At 42.6% G+C, this 20241-nt stretch overlaps 1 protein-coding gene across 3 annotated transcripts in view; it reads left to right on the top strand.

Annotated features, from left to right (window-relative positions):
* The window catches only part of sphkap (SPHK1 interactor, AKAP domain containing), a 109015-nt gene that overhangs the window by 40448 nt on the left and 48326 nt on the right, over positions 1–20241 (top strand). For all 3 annotated transcript variants that reach the window (XM_084350255.1, XM_084350258.1, XM_084350257.1), the window contains exon 2: positions 12679–12785. In XM_084350255.1, coding sequence (XP_084206381.1) covers positions 12742–12785 — 44 coding nt within the window. In that variant the 5' untranslated portion in view covers positions 12679–12741. The remainder of the gene's footprint in view (positions 1–12678; positions 12786–20241) is intronic.

A 20241-nucleotide genomic window follows, 5' to 3' on the forward strand; every position in this document is an offset into this window, starting at 1 on the left:
TATTACACTGAAGTTGAACCTAATGACATCTATTTTGAAGTTCACTTTTTAAAAGTACATTTTAGATACACTTCATATAATCAAGCATAAAAGGTAAAGTATGCTTGTAATACGTTTTTAATACAATCAAATATACTGTTTTTTCCCACAAGGGGCTGTAAGAACGTTAACATTAAGGAGACAAGCAAGGACACAAATTCTGTGGGGATTCAAACCGATATTAAAAATGGTTCTCACTCCTCCTCCATGGTCCGGTTGATATTTAAAACAATTCATCTTGAAGTAAAGATAGCAGTCTGGCAGTTACTGATGTTGCTGTGCACAATCTTGATCCTGATCCCAGTCATACTGATCCATTATGTCAGTCTCAGTTCTCTGCTTTCAGTTCATTGTCATTGATGGGAGGCGTGCATCCATCTGTGTCAGATTGCTGAACTCTGCCTGCACAGATAGATTTGTCACAGTCCATTTAGCCAATAGGAAGTGTTTTCAAAGCCCCTGTTCATGATGTGTGTTAATCTGTTGCCACCCTTGTCTACAGTTGTAGTGCAGACCACACAGACCGAAACGGTGTGATAGAAATAGCGCTGTACACCAATTGCATATTGGGGAATTAAGTTGGATCTTTCAGGGAAAAAATGGGAAACACAAACCTGTCTGTGACTCATCTGAATACTACAAATACAAATACAACTGAAATCCTGTGATACTTTTGAAATAATGTTTGTTGCATGAATGGCAATGTCAGTCCACCACTTTGGCTCAGACAGAATCATCTCAACATCTTCTGGATGGATTCTCACGAGACATTCATTGTCCCCAGAGGATGAATCTTCTTGAGTTCAGTGAACTCTTCCTCCAGTGCCACCAAGAGGTTGACATTTGTGTTTTTGAATGAAATGTCTCATCAGCTTTTCTGTACTGCCATAAAAATATGGCATGCATATTCATGCTCCCCTGAGGATGAATTGCATTAACTTTGGTGATAATAATAATAATGATACATTTACCTTATACTTGATTGCACAAAAACTCGTAATTTTCGTTAATTTCTAATTATAATTACAACTAACAACAGTTATGTATGTTTTAGAGTGGTGCAAGGCTATCGCATTAGGCTTGATTGAATTAAGGGGAATGTTTGGCCTTGGCAGAGGTATGCACTCTACTGAGTGCCATTCCAGTTAGCAAATGCTAAGACATGAAACAGAGATGGTCATCATGGCAAAGATACATTCGCTTGGTATCAGCACTGTAGCATTGTCATTTTAAGCAAGTTATCATTACCTCAAAGACTACTCGTCCTTTTTACTTGTTTTTTACCTGTTGCTCACATTGTGTCTCTTCTTTCTGATGCAGTATGATTCAAGTGATTGTCCTTCAAGCAAACCTGTTCAGCCTGCCTTGCGATGGCTTTTTCAGAGGGCTAAATATTATTCTAAAGGTCAGGATCCCGTAGAGAGAGGAAATGCTCCTGTGTCGTGTGAAAGGACACATTGGTGTGAAGGGTCCTTGCCTCAAAGGGGAGTAGCAAAGTGACGGACAGTCGCCTGCAAACATACTGTTCATGTACACACACACACACATACACAGAGGTACAGTGGATACACACAATGCAAGTTTAAAATAAGATATACTGTACATGTCTACAATCACACACAGTACCTGCAATGTACATTCAAAGGACACACATACTTCAACAGTATTGCGTAAACAAAGTGACTGCCCAATGTGTGAGGTCTTTGTTGGCACGGCCACTTACAACTCCCATATTCCCTTTCACTCTGTCAGCTCTTTTCACACGTCGAGGAGAAGAAAAGTAATGCGTACAAGGACACACATGCACACCATGAGCACGGGCGCACACATTTCTGCTGACTGCAGAGGGCAGTTACACATAGCAAAAAAAAGTCTTTGCAAATGTTTTGTATTAGGTAGGAAATGCAGTCCACGTGTGTGCTAAATCATATGGATATGCACAATGCAATGTGTGCAATGGTAGGTAAACAAAGCTGTGTTTGTTTCCTCCTGTTATTTTGTGTTTATAGGATTCATGCAAGTCTGGGGGATCATAAGCCTGTGTAGGACACATCTGGCTCATGTCATGTTGGAGAAACTGGGGCGAGGAAACAAAACAAATAGGAAAGTCTTGAGCTCATTCCATTTTCCTAGTCAACTTTTCTTCATGAATGATCCTCTGGCAAATGCTACTTATCATCTCAAAAGAAAGGTTTTTTTTTTTGCTTGTTGAAAGGAGCTTTTCATGTTACTTTCATGCACAGAAGCTGCTTATTAGTGAAAACCGACTTGTTTTTATGAGGGCAAATCCTGAAGCAGCAACCAACTCTTCAGCTTCAACGTGCCCAGTTCTCCAGACATCCCGCTGTGAGCTAGAGACGTGTTAAGATCTGGTTACATCTTCAATAATGGCCATTTGTTAGTTGACTTGCAGTTACACGTAGAAAAAAAAATGACACTAAAACTAACACCCAGCCAGCAGGAGCATTAGCTAAGCAGCGTCTGTCCCTCCTCCCCACTGAGAGAGTGGGCTAGGAGCGAAACACAAGTGGGAGAGGAGATAAAGAAGCGAGAGGAACACAGAAAAATAGACAAAAAGAAGCAAACACAGGGCTTGTGTGAGTCAGAGTGCTGAAAGGATGATTTGTGGTTACATTCAGTCAGCGTTTGCTACTGACACAGAAGACTATATGACTACATAACTGCGTCAGACACAAGATGAAAGACCACCGTCCTTCACAGATGAGGCATCATTTCTGCAGTGAACTGTTGGTGGTTCCTGAAAACAGTGCATCTCCTTCTATGAACTGGACCCTTAGTGATTTTGGGCATTGACACATTACTATTGAGTGCTTGGACTGCATGGGGGTACCAAAAGAGAAATGATGTAACCCCACCTGCATATCTTTCACAATAAACCTGGCAGCTATAACACACTGTAACGTTCTCCTATGACAGCAGAATGTTACAGTGTGTTACAGCTACCAAGTTTGCTGGTTGCATGAACAGCATGTGTGCGTGGCGAAACGTCTTGCTTTTCATTTCGGCGTCCATGTTTCCAGGTTAGAGCAGCCGCACTGCTGGCGTGAGTCGCGCATCTCACGCACATGTAGAGTGAGGCAGCGGCGTCGCGCCATCTAGAGATTTGGGGTTCGCCCTTACTGCGACACGCACGCCTGTTAAAATCACCATGTTAAGTTCTTTTCCTGTTAAAAAAAGGAAACACCGTATGGCTACTTAGTACAGCAATAAACAAACAGTCTGGGTATGTTTCAGCACTTAGAACAGCTGAAACCATACACAGAAAGGCAGACACAAAATCAATAGCCCCATTAAGAAATCTCTCTATTCAATACAGTCTTCACAGTTCCAGACAGGCAGGCTGGGCACGTGGATTCAAACACACACTAGGCTATCAAATATGCAGTAAGTATACAGCAGGGGGGGGAGGAAAGAGAGATGGCATGGCACTGAAGAGGAAGAAAAAAATGACAAGCAGTGATGAGAAGAAACTGAGGTTTAGATGGTAATTCAAGCCCAGACAGGCTGTCATTATAGAAAGAACTAACTGTGTTGTTTGAGTTATGTCACCCTTCAACACATGCAGTGTCCCACCTACAGTACAGCTGTCACTTCACTGTCATGTACTGTTAAGATACTAACGTTTGCCAGTGTGCACTGAGCAGCTGATGTCGTTCAAAGCATAAAACTAAGGCTGGTTGTGACTCTACTTTTAACGTCATTATATCACTGCATGCCGTTAACAGTAAATTATTAATTCTCTTCTTTTCTCCTCAGTAAAAGTCATACCCTCGCTAGTTTGGAGGCACTTTTGTTTGTTTATTGTTTCTGACTGAAACAGATTGGACATGCACACGGCCTGAGTCTGGCTCCAGACCTCTGAATCACTGCCCACACCCCCAGTTTGTGCAGTGATTCGGCTGCTTAAGGTCTGGTGTTGTGCTCGTCGAAGGCTGTTTCTGCCGGTTAGAGAAGCAGCCAACTTTGTAGGCAGGATTTTGAAAAAAAAGGACATCACCCTTCTACATAGCTTACCCTTATTTATGATCAAAGCATCTGTAGAGGTCCAATTAAATTTGTCGAAAAAAAGGTCCCCAGAACGCTGTTTGAAGCTAGAAAGGTGGCAGCGTTTCATAAGTGAAACAGTATGAAATGGTGTTGTCCAATTTCATACTGTTTACTTTGTTTGTTTATTCAGTCATGAAAACAAAGACAGTTTGTTTATTTAGTTCGTTCAGGCTTCAATGAAGATATTTCTCTTCTGATTAAAAATTCATCCCCAAAACTACACAGTGCACCTTTAAATACTGCAGGAAACAACTACCACCACTTCCCCTGAAAATAATGTCGGTAGGACTGAAGTGTCACTCGCTTCTAGTGGAAGAGGTAAAACAGTAAGAAATGATGTGGTCTCTATTAACAGATCTCTGTTTGTGAATGCAGAATCTGTAGTCTTTTTTAATTTGTTTTTATAGTCCAAGTAGAATTGACAAATCACATTTGATGGAGCTTTGGTTACATGCAGGTCAACAGTCTGTGTGAAGAGTTTATTACCTCTGTTAAAAAAATGATCTGCATCTATTTGCAGATAAAATAAGAGTTGTCTCTCAACTCCAGCCTCTTTCTTGTGCCTCAAGTTGCTAATCGGACTTTAAACAATAGCTGGCGAACAGAAGAGGAAGTCTTGACCCGAATATCTGTTATCTGGATAATGGCTGGCTACACCGGATGCCCTGAAACGTTGGCTACAGGCTAAATCGTTTGGAAACCAGGCTGAATGAATGAAGTGTAAGAAGTGGCTATTCAGTCTGATCGTCACGCTGCCCTCCATGTGGAGTGATGGAGTAGCTATGTCGTGGAACATTAAACATGCATACAGGTGACTGAGCTGCTAGCATTTTAGTAACCTTGTTGCATGTTAGCATCCATATCTGTGTTCTCATCTCTGTGCAAGCACAAGATCGTTATTCCACTCCATGTGGGATATTTACTGTATGTAGCCTACTCTGCACTCCTGGCGCATGTTCATGAATAAATCTACCACATGCAATGGCACTTTATCAGAGCTTTAGTTTATTGAAGCATGTCCTAAAACTTGCTGTGGGCCATACTTCGTCAAAACTGTGCCCTTGTCTTGTTACCTGAAGTTTTCTCTGTAAACATGAGTCCATTTACAGGATGTCTGTGTTCCACACCGTTTCACATAGTGGCCGGGGGGCAGGAGTGTCTGTGGGCAGAGTGAGCACACACTCTGTGGACCATGGTAATGGCTGGGAAATGTCAGTTCATCTGTCCGTGCTCTCCTTCCTATCCTTCCCTCTGGTGTTGTCCTTTCTCCTCCTCTTTTCCTTTTTTTGTTTCATGTGGCTTTTTGTGGCTGCAGGAGTCCGTCTCTCACACCGAGATGAACCTCACAGACTGCGTACGTGCAGCTCCAAACTCACAACCACAAATATTTCCTTTTCGTTTCACTTACAGTTGTAGGAGTTAGAAACGACTGATCACTCTGTTCTTTCTAGTGCTTGTACAGCAGTAAAGAAAAGCAGCCGTAGTGGATCCAGTGAGTCACTTTAGTCAGTGCATCTTTCAGATAAGACTTCGACAGTCACTCTGCAGCTTGGAGCCAATAATGAGACAAAACATCAGTGAGAGACAGTATGCAGCACTCCCAAGTCTGAGCAGCAACAACATGCAGTTTTTACAGAACAAGCAGTGCCTCTTCAGCTCTCTCTGTCTCTCACAGATTTGCACAACAAACTGTGACAACACACACACACTGGTGCACTCCTCCAAACTGACAGCCTCTGAGGCTCCCCGTGCAGGTTCTTCCTCTTGATGACTCATTTGCCTGACAGCATTTCCCCACCCCTCCATCCTGGTGCCACTTTGTCACTTTCTGACAAGCCGAAATGATGTCGAGCTGATTTTAGCATTTTGCCACTGATTATCCTGCCGAACAAGTAGTTAAAGGAATTCATAAGAGAGGCTTGTGCCCAGAGGGTCACTGACTTAATTGCTTGGGTCAGATGAGAAAGTCGCAGTTAGTCTAGACCTCCTTTTACGCACTTTGACAAGGCGCTGAATCTTGTTGTCACCTTAATAGAGCAGCTCAACGCACGGTATGTAATTTCTGCAGCTGGGGGTCTCACAACACAAAAGACATTTGCTGAGTCTTGTGTGGAGAGGGCCAGGCAGAATGGGGGCCAGCTCCAAGCGATTGCTGGAGTAGAGAGTCAGTGCAGAGCCAGACCTTCTGGAGGAATAAACACCCACAGATGATCAGGAGCTGTTACCGACGGGAGGAGAGCTCCGACATTACTTTTAATCTTTTCAGATTAAAAAGTGGATTTATCTTCACTTACATTTATCAACTGCAGCAGCGATCGGCGGAGGTGACCTTCATTGTCGGGTGTTTATGTACTGTAATCTTAATTTACTGGGGCTGGATGGAAAAGTACTTTACTTCATGAAAGCAATGTTACAGAGAGGAGCGGGGGAAAGAAGAGAGAAAGTGAGAGGCTGACCTGAATTCAAACACGCAGACACACATTGCTAGTTTACAGTCGATGTACAGTAAAGTAATCTGTAGGCTGTTTGGGGCGAATAAACACGTTTCAGTTGTATTATTCCCATTAAGTTTAGTCCCGTTTACCGACTTGCCTATTCCAGGAGTAGCGACAGGCGACTAAATGTATACCTTGAGTGAACTTTTTCAGGGTTTGAACAAGGTTAGAAACATTTGGGATAATGTAAGAACACAATTCAACAAAATATATAACAACGGTCTCGTCATTTTTACACATTTTAATCCAGAATTCTTACATATCATATTTTTCTGTTAAATTTAACATTTGAAATTACAACGAAAATGATGACTGCAACCAAAGATCAGTCGTTCATTTGCGATGTTGATTAGTTAAATAGCAGTTAAGGGCTACAGTGATTTAAGCACAGTAATTAATACCTATTACTATAATGACTATATTTTCTTTAATGCACATGCTGAGCTTATAGAGGCTTCAGTGTAACCGAAGCAGAGAAAATCATAGTGAGTAAATGCTGGCCTTGTTGTTATGTTGTCTTGTTCAAGATATTCTAAAAGCAGCTCGCTGTGTGCGGAGATGTATGACTGTGGTTTTATGAGCTGAAGCATAAGCCGCAAAAAAAGCAACCATGCGTCACACAAATGAAGCGAGACGTGAACAAGTGAGACGGTGCACAGATGGAGGGAAGATGGAGGGATGAAGGTTATCAAACTTAACCAAGATGGAGTAGTTGAGTCAGCAGAAGTTTCACAGCGAGAGGGGAGCTCCATCACTGGACTGTCAGGCTGGCAATTTAACGAACGTAGGCACTTTTGGTTTTTCCTATTTTCTCTTCTTCCCCCTTTCTCTTCTTGTTTTTCCTGGTTCCATCAATTCAAACATAATGGAGGAAAAAAGAAGACTACTTTAATTTGAGAAGAGAAGAGAAGAGAGGAGAAGAGAGTAGACTGGTTTTGGCAGGTACTGTAGAGAGACCTGGCACCATACTGAAGCCCGACTAGCACAAAAACTGCCAGAAGGGCCGTGTGGCTCAGTCTGTGACGCTGAGCTGCCATCCTGATTTCCTAGCGCCTAATGAAAAGGCAGAACAAGTGATGCTCACTGTCACAGTGCCCCCTTAGCCCCACTTCAAACTCTCTCTCACCCTCTTCAGACCTGACCAAGAGATCACTTTTACATAAATTAATGATTTTTCTGACAGTAGGAAATAGATTATCTGTATTTCCCTGTAATTCTGGTCGCGTAAAAATCAATCAAAGTCCACGATAATCACTCACACTGTAAACATCGACTAGATGTCCCATGTGGCAAATCCCATCCATGTGGCTCTCCACACATGTTAAAACAAATGCTAAGTGTTATTGGCAATTCCTTTTCTTCTCAGCGTGGTCTAGACATCCTGGTGCGCCACAGCAATACAACACCTGAGACACTGAGGGTGTCACAGCTGGGATGTGTGAAGGCTCATGACGTGGATAACAGCACTCGTCAATATTGTGGGAGACGCCCCAAGACACTGAAGTGGCTCATTAACCTTGTGTCACCTTGACATTTGCCTTGCTGTGGAGGAAAAAAAAACAACACGTTATGAAAAAGGCATGTAGGCCTAATATAGGAAATACAGCAAGTGCAATCTATAATCTGTCATAATGATTGTCTTTTTTATTTGTGTTTCCACTGAAAGGCTAGATTGACAAGTCCTCTGTTTATTGCTTTCTTGAGAATCGGACTGTTTTGCCTCCACAGGGATGTAAGAGGAAAAAATAACAACTACGTATAACCCTGCAGGTTTATGGTACAGACCTACTTTTTTTTAAAGGTCTTTTATTGTATAAAGCGAGATTTCGATTACTTTTTTAATGATAAAGCAGGTCTAATATAAATACTCTAATACTGCTCAATCAACGGAGATATTCACAAAGACCGTATTCAGAAACTGCCTTTAAACGAACCGCCAGGACCTCTGAAGGGTTGAGATGTCACAACTTTACAGTCACAGCCCTCAGACATGGCAGAGCTGAGGCAGAAACGCGATGGGTTGTGCCTACTCAGGCCTGTGAGGGCTGACCAATCAGAGCAGACTGGGCTTTTTGGGGCGCAGGTCTTAAAGAGACAGGAGCATTCAGACAGAGGGTGAATAGAAGTGATGCAGGAAGGGACAGTTTGAGAGGAATAATGTGTTTTTCTAAAATCATGTAGACATTTTGTCGTAGACCGCCAAAACAAAAGCATGAATCTGACAATGAGCTCAATATGGGACCTGTCAAGCAGCTACAATCAATATGATAACAATGTAACAGATGACAGTGTGACAACAAAATGAAAAGGGGATCACTCAAAGTGAGGAACATTGAGATTTATTACCCAAATCTGCAGCTCTCTCAGCTTTCCAGAGCTTATTTGTGAGTTTTAGGCCATCGTTTAGCTGTCCAGCTCCAACTTTACTGTTTTGGTTCACTCTCACAGCTCTCATAGCCTCATTATTGGCTGCAGCAGGCAGCTCTGAAAATCAGCTGTATACTACCTCCCCAACACCAAACAGCAGACAGACACAGTGACTAGCTGGGTCAACATAGTGGAGCATTTAACAGGAGTTTGTAGGGACCAAAAATGGAGCAAAAGGAGAGTGAATATTGTATTTATTTTTATTAGTTGGTCAGAAAAATGACTCGAAATGAATGATAATGTTGCACCATAACTACTGAAGGTGTAAATAAGCAGCTGCTTGCTAACAAGTTTGCGGTATCAGCTTAAAAGTTGAGTCTGATATTGCAGGTTTAACCTTTGGGCAGGACTGGTCTGCTTGAAGAGTCACGTAAAGCTGAACTGAAGAAGCCTCTTGGATGAGAGGTGAAACGTCTTCAACAAACTGAAACAAGTCCAGTGATGATGTGTGAAGAGACAGTGATGATGTAACATGTATGCTTGCTGTGTGTTCATAGCTTCAAAGCATCTTGTTCTACTTAGGATTAGACTGTCAGAGGGCCCCAGGACAAATACGAGCTTCTGGGCCTCTATTAATCTCCTGTTCTTACCATTCCTTGTGCAAATTGAACACACAGTTCTTCTCTGATGCAATATTACCTGAATTGTTGTGAGGATGAAACATGTACTGTAAGCAGAAGACAGACTAATGGTCCTAAAAACTAGATTTTGACACGGCAATCTTGTTCAAGTCAGGACCTCATCATGTCAGCTGATATTGATTTTTACTGGTGCATATTTACAACCACTGCTACTACCAAACTAAATTATTATCACTGCAATGAGCACAATCTAGTGGCCCTAAAAGCTCAAACGAAGCCTGGAGCTTTCAGGGCCTCAGGAGTCTCCCGGGGCAGTTGCTTGTTTTGCATGGTTGGTAATCAAATTCATGAATTAGAGAGTAGTGTCAGAATACCGAGGGGTAACTTTTAATGTTTTCCTCTTCTTTAGAGCGCATTTTTCACTTTTGAGTCCAGTGAAGTGGAAAGATGACAGTGAGATGACAGGAGTTAAAACCTGAATGAATATGCATTGTATGCATCGAGCCCTCCGAATTAATTGAATATTTCTTTGTTTTTTTTATGCGTCTGCCCTCCAGAATGACAATACTTTGTTAAAGCTAGAAAAACAACTTGGGTTGACATTACTACTTTTATGAGGCTAAGTTTTATAATAACAATACTAACAGGTCAAAGAACAACCATGATCATGTTTAAAGGTAACCACAGTTATCCAATAGTGGGAAAAAGTAAACAAACAGTGGGCTCCCATGGCAAAGACAGCTGTAAGTAGCAGCAGCAGAAGAGGCTGCCGACTGCTTATCTTAACTTCTCCTTACGTCGCACTTATAAATACCCAATCTGAGTTCTCCACCTGCTGATTTCCCAAACTGACTCAGTTCAACTCTCAGCCTGTGTTATTCAAATACGGTGTGCTGTTGCATAAAATGCATTAATGAGGATTAATCAAGTTTGCATCCATCTTCAGCAATCATCGAGAGGATGTGGCCTTATTGTGTTACAGGAAGCAAATTAATGTATGTGTGTGTGCGTGTGTGTGTGTGAGATTAACTTAAGCATCAACACTCCTTTAATGACTTCATCATTGTGTGCTCTGACCTCATTAAAATGCCCAATAACTTCATTAATGTGTGCGGCAACCTCATTACAATTTTCCATGACCTCATCATAGCACTGTGACAACTGTGCTGTGTGACTCCTACACTGATAAACTGAAGCCCGGATGTTTCTGTACCTGTTCGTCCACAGTCTGCTGTGGTTTTGCAACATAAACCACAAGATATAACTTTAGTGGTGTTTACATAACACAGGCATCTGACTGTGGTTTTGGCCTGGGTTTGCTTCTATATGACTGCAGCATTTGTAAGGTATTTCATTAGTTTTTACAAATTACTTGATATTACTATTAGTCATTATGCCTCCATGCCGACGACAGTCCGTCTGTCCGTTCATCCCATTCTCTTGAATGCAATATCTCAGAAATACATTGAGGGACTTACTTTAAATTTGGTACCGATGTCCACTTTGACTCAAGGATGAACTGATTAGAGTTTGGTCACCAAAGGTCAGAGGTCAAGGTGACTGAGACCTCACAAAACACATTTTTGGCCATGACTCAAAAAATCATACAATACATACAATAAAATTTGACATACAAATGTCAAATAGGATAAATTGATGACGTTATGGCAAAAAAACACAGTTTTGAACCAACCCAGTCGCCCCACTGACTCTTGGCAATGTACATTTCTGCAAACCATGAATATGTTGAATTTCTTTTATATAATGCTGATTTTGATAATGCTGTGCTTATGGCCTGGTTGGGTCTAGGCACAAGAAAACCCCAACTTGGTTTGGGTTAGTAAAAACATCATTTTATGGCTAAAAAATACCTGTTTTGGTTGCAACAAAGATGAGGTCAAGGTCTCCCAGTGGTGTGATGCTGTGGTCACTGGCTTGGCAGCCTTCCCCTCTGTAACTCCACCACCATCCCCTGCACCTCTCGATATGACAGTCAGGTCATAAACATGTAATGTGAATATGATATGACACGTTTCGTAGAAATGTCAGTAGGGTTAGCATGCAGCCTATGAGTCCCACAGATGTGAACATATCAGTAGTTTGCAAAACAGCCAACAGTTTATTCTGGCGACTGGGCTGTTTTGGACAGTTACTGAATAAAACTGTCAAAACTGGTGTTTTATTATCACTTAATTTAAAAGCATGTCCATCACAGTTTATGCAGGAAAATCCACAGTAAGAGTTAAGGGCTTGGTAAACGCTAGTGCGCACAGTGTGGGATGACTGTAATGTTGTGTGAGGCTGATGAATGGGAACATTTCTATTATTCCATTTTAGATCATCTATAATGTGGAGGCTTATTTAAGAGCATCAGAGAAAACAAACAAAAAACTCACACAATATACAGTATGATTGTTTTGATGTGGCAATTGTACCAATGCAACTAAACCCAGTGTCTCGCATCAGTCTGTGTAAAGGGGCCAAATGTTCCAGATGGAAACGCTGATATGCAAAACTTGTTTGGCTCTCAGACAGCAAGAAGCTACAAATTCACAATATTAAGTCAAACACTTGGCAGTCTTTTCTGTTTTGTGCCAACTTAGTTTTACAGCTGCCTCGTGCACCTTGGCCATGAAAAATATTCAGTATCCAAGTTTAGTCCGTCTTTCTTGTGTGAATCATAGTGAGCTTAAATTGCAAAACGACTCACTGCTGCAAGATGAAGCAGGATCTCTGTCTATCACCTTATACAGTATAAACACTGTATCTGTGCTCTCCTTCTAAATAGCTGTGTGTGTCCGTTCATGCCTCACTTTCTTCTGTGTGTGTGTGTGTGTGTGTGGGTGCATATACATGCTCACTTACGTGTGTCGGAGAGGTTAGGACATACTGCTGTGCTTTAAATTGCTTACTTCCACCTGCCAGATGATGCGGAGGAAAACTGCTGGACAGAGACGACTTCAAAGAACAGCAGCCATCTGGTCCTCGCTCCTGACACTGATACAGTGTGTATGTGTATGTGTTGTATCAACTCTTTTATCCATTTAGCTATATCTTTTGTATTTCAGGTAAAAGGGAAAAAAAAAAAACCTGGACTAACTACTTAGCAGAGGAACACAGAGGGACTGAAGATGTTGTCATCACTGTTCGCAGTGCTGCGGACCTTCACTGAACTGTAAGAACTGCACTTTCTCTTGTTATCGTCATGTTGTAGATGTTTAAGTTGGTGTATTTTTACTTATATCGACACTGTATTATCACTCCAGCTGAAACATGCTCACAGAACAACATCTGCTACAGTGGCAGATGAACCTTTTTAGATAATAAATCATGTGGGAACACAACCACAACACAACCACATCCATAACATTTTCAACGCTAACGTAATGTATTTTGCTACTGCTGTCTGAGGCCACATCTTCACCAGCTTCCCATCCCTCTGTAGTAGCAGGCAGAGATGTGATCAAAGTGCGAAAGGCTCCACGTGAATTATTTCCAAAGAAGCTCAAAGAAACGGGTAGAGTCCTGAATCATGAAGCTAAATCTACAGCTACACCATGCAGACGTTAGATCAATAAAAGGAATATCCTTTTTGGATGCTGCTATGGTAGATCAAACATGATAAAGTGCCCTTCGTGTGCCCTTTCTCTGAGCTGGCGCCCTTTTTATTTTTTTCTACCCCTGCCCCTCAAACATCCTGACTCTGCCACTGCTATCAAATAACGACAAGGCTTTTGCAAACTGCATGTTCAACTGCAAAATGTTTATATTTTAAACAATGCAGTTATATGCCCACATACAGTACTAGCCAGCACTGTTATACATAAAACCAATGAAAAACATTACCCCCAAACCCAACTATATAATGTCATTCTGATACTTCCTTTCACATTCCCGTTGAATGTTGAATGAATGAAATGAAATTTAATAAGTTTTGTTAATGCTGCCTTTTTGTTTGGTTAGTATTAACACATCATGATAAAATAGTCTTCCCTGGCATCACTAGAGCATTTTCCCTCCCCACCACATGGGGGCGCACTCTGTCGCTCCACCCCGTTAACATCTGTCTCCGGTCTGGGGGTGATTACAACACTTAATTGCCTCAATATATCATCAGCCGGTGTCCCTCAGGGGATTCAGGGAAAGGGAGGAAAATGAAAAGGCAAACACTTGTGCATGCACTGGGACTGCTGAGGCAGCGATCTGGTCATAAAGCACTAATGGATGGCAGGCTGCTGGGAGAGCACAGGCCTCTGAGAGACACCTCATCAGCAGCAGCAGCACCGACGTCTCTGCAGCGAGGCCCAGATAACAGGTGCCACAACCCCGGGGTCGGACAGAAAACAAATGAGACAGATGCTGAAGAGAGTGGGAGCATTGTTTGATTTTATGTAATATTAAGGGGAAGGTGGAGGAGCAGGAACGGATGTTTTGTTGATGAGAACTTTACATTGGCAGCAGCTGAGGTTGAGATAATGTGCTTTGGGCTTTGCTGCTGCTGGAGGTGATTTGTTTTCACATCCTGGGGAAACTGTAATGTTCTTTTTTTTTCAGCTTTTTGTGTTACTCATGTTGGCCAGCAGTCAGAGCGGAAAAGCCAGAAGAATATGTGAAAGCCAGGCAATTTAAATCTTTTCAATGACCACTGGTAAGACTGCTTCCACCTGAATGCCATGACTTTAATACATCTATGAAAATAACAAGATTTGAACGGAAATTGAGAACAAAGGTAATATTGAGGGAATATTCAAAACCACACTTTGAAGGACAATGGTGATAAATGGTGCAGGGCATCAGACACACCTGCTTCAGATGCACCGTGGTTATTTTGGCTGACTCACCTGGGATTGACTCAAGTAGGGCAGAAGATAATTGTAGGTCAAAATGTACTTTGGGACAAGAACAACTCAGATGTGTACGTGTGCACAGGTGCATCAATTGGGTTCATTTGTCATCGCTGGTCTTTGTGTGTGTGGACAAGCGTGGGGCAGTATTATGGCTGTAAGCAGTGGTTGTTTATCTGCAGTAACTAAAGACAATCCATCTTCATGAATCATGGCACAGGCGGAAATCTAGGATGTCAAACTCCTAACTGCACCACATCGTGAAAGCTGTTTTTTTATAATAGACAGTATATGCTTGACTGGCCCTGAACATTTTTCAGATTTATTTTATTTTTCAGGAGATCAGGTACTCTTAATACCTCACAGTTCTGGTAGAGGTAAAAACTTTACGTTAGATTACCTTCTGTCATTTTGCTTCTTCTTGAAATAATGATAACAAGAATGAATTCACAATTTCCAGTTGTCCGTCTCACACACGTCTGTTGGAACAGATGTGCTTCCAATTAAATCAATCCAGCTGTCTAGACGGGCGTATTTTTACGCTTCAGGTCTGGTGTCTTCGGTTTTACCTGCACAACTCCATGTGCTATAGCCGCACTGCTAGCATGGCTAAAACCACACAATAAATTCAGATGAAGCAGATTATAGACATAGACAATTGCATTTAATCTAATTTCTTATGAGTAACGTCTGACATACTCTCGTACCCATCCCCCAGCCTCCACTGAAGTGTCCTAGTCTTTAAGCATCATCTTGCAGAAGGAAGCAACCATATATTCACAGATGAGAACCAACTAAGCTAGCTAACAACACAGCTCAGCCGAAAAATAGTTCCTACATGAAACCATTCACCACAAGGTCTGTGGATTATCTTGAGCAACCAGGTCATGATATCTTTGAGACATTGCTATAGAGTTTCCATCATATCAGCGAGAAGGCAGACTCATATCATATCTAGCACTACAGGAAGAAAAATATGTATTTTTGATTTTGGGGTGAACTGTCCCTTTAAACCATTATGTTGCATTTGCTGACTGACTGCACATTGACCTTTGCCTGCCATCTATAGCCTGTTAAAGTCTAACCAGTGAAACCCTAAACGGGCTATTAAACAAAACAAACACGAGAGGTATCTGATATAACACCAGCAGCTAGACTGGAGTCAGCACTCCTGTACATGCAGCACTGAAATCCTGAGTCAAGCATTTGGCACACAGTCGTAGAGCATATCCACACAGTCTAGCTTCAAGCTCAACAGACGTACAGTTGTACTCAGCAGTGATCCCATATGGTGTGACACCCCAGCTTGCTGGTCTAGGCGCTGTCAAAATTGCTGGTGGGAAATGGCTGCCAGCGTTTGAGGCAGTGTCCCTGCTTTTTTGCCGAAAACACGAATCTGTCTCAAATCAAGAGCTCTTCATGCACGTATGGTAAGCAGGGCTGTAGTTGGTGCTCGGTGTGCAGGTGTCTGGAGCTGTAAGCGTGTAATCAGTGCACAGGGGGCTATGTCTGAAGTAGACTAATCAGAGGGAAGATGGGGCTTCAAACAGCAGGTGTAAATCAGCAATTATTTCCTCACTGTCTCTTTTTGCTCTCTTCCTCAGCCTCTCTCTGTGTCTCTCTTTGCATGAATGAGCTCGCCATTAAGCAGAACAATGCTAATGGGCCTGTGCCCTCCGACCACGCTGCCCTCGCTGAGCTCCGGCTTTATCCGGCTCTGCTTTCAGCTTTCTGTGTCCTTCCTCCATCTCCAGTCTTGTTTCACTTCCTTTCAGGTCTACTATCCTTCTCTCTGTCAGAGTTAATGAAACAGGTAGATCTAATGGATGTATTAGGTTCTTTAGCAGTGCAGCTGGGTTGGAGGGCCAAACGTCAGCGCTCTCCTGCAGGCAGTTTTCTTTTGACTCTTGGTTGTACAGACTGTATTTCTGCACTCATGTCTACCCTCTACTGTGAAATGTCCGTAAAGGAGAAAAAACATTGATTTTCAGCGGAGGTACAAAGGAGTTACTTTGACTTTTCAAGCCGATGGTGGGAGGTGAGAAAGGCTCAGTTATGTGTTGTGCCAACATCACACCTCTCACTTTGCCACAAGGGTCAAGGAAACTGTTTGGAAAACTGGGGCAGCAGATCAGGTGCACTGAGCGTGATTTGTCTGTAGAAAAGTTTTTGATACAGTGTCTTGCGGGGCAAAAAATCAAGAGCTGGCAACCTTTTCACACAAATAATGTTTAGATGGTCTACATAACGATCACCAGAGGCCTTATGTAAATGTTAAAGCTTAAATATGATTTATAAAGGATGCTGAGCATAACAAACCCTTGCTCAAGCAGGTTCTAAGACTCCCTTTTGTAACTTGCGCACCTGTGATCTATAAATCTCAAAGAAACTAAAACTGACACACAAGCCTTACTTCCCCTTATACAATGTCAACACAAATGAGAGTTCAGTCAGGAATAGCCAAGATAGTTTTTGGAAGAGGAGATCACTGTGATGGTAGAGATTGAAGCCAGGCAACATCTATTCGTTGGACCAAATAGTGGGTTGATGAAGTCAAAAACGCAGCTGTGGAGTGTATCTATGCTGCAGTGAACAAGGTGGGGCTCAGAGTATGGCAGAGTGGAGCCTATGGCATCATACTGCAAGCACGTGAGAGTGTTTCTGTAATTGCTTTCACTGCCAGAAGGAGGAGAAGAAGTTTTGCACTGCAGGTTGAACGGAGAATTCTGATATTTTAAAACCTATGTTTACATATTCTGGTGTGTAAATGATTCATACTTATCCAACTTCTTGGAATAAGTCCAGTAGATCGCCTCAGCTGGCAGCTGCAGCACAGCTACAATGGCTGCAATATAATCCTTTCAGGCAACTCCAACTGGAGCAACTGAAATCTCACGAGATGAGTTGTTACAGTTGTTGCCTCATCTAGATTGTCAAAATTAGTTAAATATCCAGCCATGACTTTGGAAATAAATTCTGGCCTGCAGTTCCTCGAGGGAAACCCCAAACGCCTCTCTCCAACTGTGACTAATGTTTCCACCATCGTCTTCCTGCAACAACTCACCTCCTGTGAGATTTCAAAGCGAGACTTCTCCATGAGCGAGACTGTTTCTGGTTACAAAAAGGATCTTGTTACTTAACAACAACTCCTATCGTCAGAATCATTTCTGTATTGTCGTCAGACAAGCAACAACCTCAGCCTGTCAGTGGCAAAAACAAGCACTTTTAGTGGACGCAAGTTTGACAGTCGCAGTTGCCTCATAGGATTACTTTGCAGCCATTGCAACTGTGGCTGGGTGACAATAATATCAGTTCACTGATTGTTGAGATATTTCAGTCTGGACAGACGTCGTGGACAGACTAAGCATTCCCAGAGCCACGCTGCTGACACGGCTTAACCAGAATACTCCCAACTTGCTCCCATTTTAGTTATTCCTGCTACGACTTGATGATAAGATCATGATAAGTTATCTGTAGTAGTGTTGCAGTGTCAGATATGGTGGGACCCATGTCACAGAACATTAGCATTAAGGAAGACTGTCTGCTGAGCTGCAGGGCAGGCTGGGCTTGCCACATGGAAGAGCAGGAATAATGAGAAGCAGGACTGAGGGTCATTAGAGGTAGCGAGGGTCTTTTCCACACTGGTGGCTGATGGACTGCCAGTGGAGTTTTCTTACAAATGCTTGTGTGGGGTGAATAGGGTGCTGTGTTCGGTTTTATCGCTTGTTGTTTTATTGTTTCGTAAGTCCATTAAGTTCGGTGAGTGATTACAGTGATTTTAATGTCACTGTGGTAAAGTTTACTGTATGTTATCAAGCGGAGTGAAGGAACATATGCTCTTGTATGGATAAATACTGGCATTCTTCACATATTGTACTCTATACTCTCACGCACAAGCAACACAAACTGGATGCGACGACACACTTCATAGAGACGCACACACAGTGACACACGGACCAGAATGCCTTAGCAGATGCTGTGTGGTCGTAGGGATCAGATGGACACGGTTGTATCTGTACTGAAGGAGACATCGTTGTGGTTGCAGACAGTAGGAAGCCTGAGTAAATCTGGCTCGAGCCATCTGTCCCAGCATCTCTCCACACACAGACTGGCTCTGAGACCAGTCTGCACACAGTTACCGAGGCATTTTGATTATACAAGTTCAGAGGAGAGTCGACAAAGTCTGACAAACTGTTTAAAGTATTTAGTGTGATCAAACAAACAAAGCAGCTTCACTGCAGCTGAAGAGTTAGATGAGATGATCGATACCACTCTTGGGTCTGTATGAAACTTGCATAGATAGGAAGCTGCAGCGAGGATGCGGTTAGCTTATCTTAGCATAAAGACTTGAAGCAGTGGTAAACAGCTGCTCTGGCAGGCTAAGCTAACCGAATTTGCTGATGGGCGTAGCTTCATATTTAACACACAAACGTAAGAGGGTCTCATATAACTCTTGGCAAGAAAGCCACTTAGATTATTGCTCAAAATGTCGGACTATTCCTTATAGCACTTTATAAGCTGCAATTAGTGGACGCAGCTGCTGGACAGACAGCATTAACACCAACATTAACGTACGTGTCTGATGTCAGACATCAGACAAAATGCTCGTCCCACTTGTATTTGTAATAAAAGCATCAACAGTGAAGGGCGTCTCGGGCCAATTTAGCTAAACTGCAGCTGAAGAAGTGCCAGCACAGTGCAGTAGTTGACTGAGACAAACTGTTAGCTCGCAGCCCGCAGCCTCTCCCACAGTCGTTTCATTCATGACCTTTAAAATGATTGCTGATTAGGAGCACTCAGTCGCCTCCAGCGAGGTGAAAGAGGGAAGCAGGGAGAGCAGAGGAGGGTGGAGGAGTGCCATCCTGTCTAAACACCAGTGAGTGTAGAGTGACTGTTTCATTTAGTGTTTGCCGTCTTTCCGCTGGGCTGGACACACACTGCTGATAGAAAAGCATCAGTCACTTAGTGAAGGTGTTTCATCAACAAACACTGACTGTTTTACTGTCAGGGTTTTCTCACCGCTGTATGATAAACAATGACCGAAATTGTTTCAGGGGATCACAGTCAGGATGGACAAGGCTGATGAAGAGAGTGAACAAAATAGCCTAAGTCGAAATTCCTACAGCTGAGTATCAACTTTAATTATCGCAGATATCTATCAAATCAATTCAGCGAAAAATCTGATGTCATGATGGGGGCAATTACATGAAAGTTTCTCGAGCAGTTGCTGAAGGGCACACCGAGAGCAGCGCTGTAACTGACGAACACTGTCATCCTGCCAGCTAAGCAACCCTACATTGCATTGCCAGCTTCTCTCGCCGACTCGTATTCAAACCGCCTGCAGACACTAGTTACTGTTACTTGGCAAACATCAGCTACCCGCTATCTAACACTAGAGAACATCTTGCAACGAGCTATGATGCCTGCCAACGTGTTCATGTTCTGATCCACGACTACTCAGCAGCCATTAGTACTCAGTACTCAATGGGTAGGACCATTTTTTATTCAGGCTGTCCTCATCAGAAAAACAACCATATAGGTCGACTGTGAAAGCAGCTTATTATGATCCATATTTAAGTTTCTTGTTAGGCTGCGACCTCTAGTGGCCGTAATAATTATGACAACAGCAAGACCAGGTCAGTTGAAATAGTATAGAGAGCAACTAGTCTGCATAGGGAGGAGATCGGTGACAGATAGTTGGTCCAAACAAACACAGGACTTTAACCCAGGAGACTGCTGTTCATGTCCAGTGTGAAAGCGAAACGGTGAGATATTTTAATTTTACTA

This window comes from Pagrus pagrus (assembly GCF_965226575.1).
Source record: "Pagrus pagrus genome assembly, chromosome: 4".
Lineage (NCBI taxonomy): Eukaryota > Metazoa > Chordata > Actinopteri > Spariformes > Sparidae > Pagrus > Pagrus pagrus.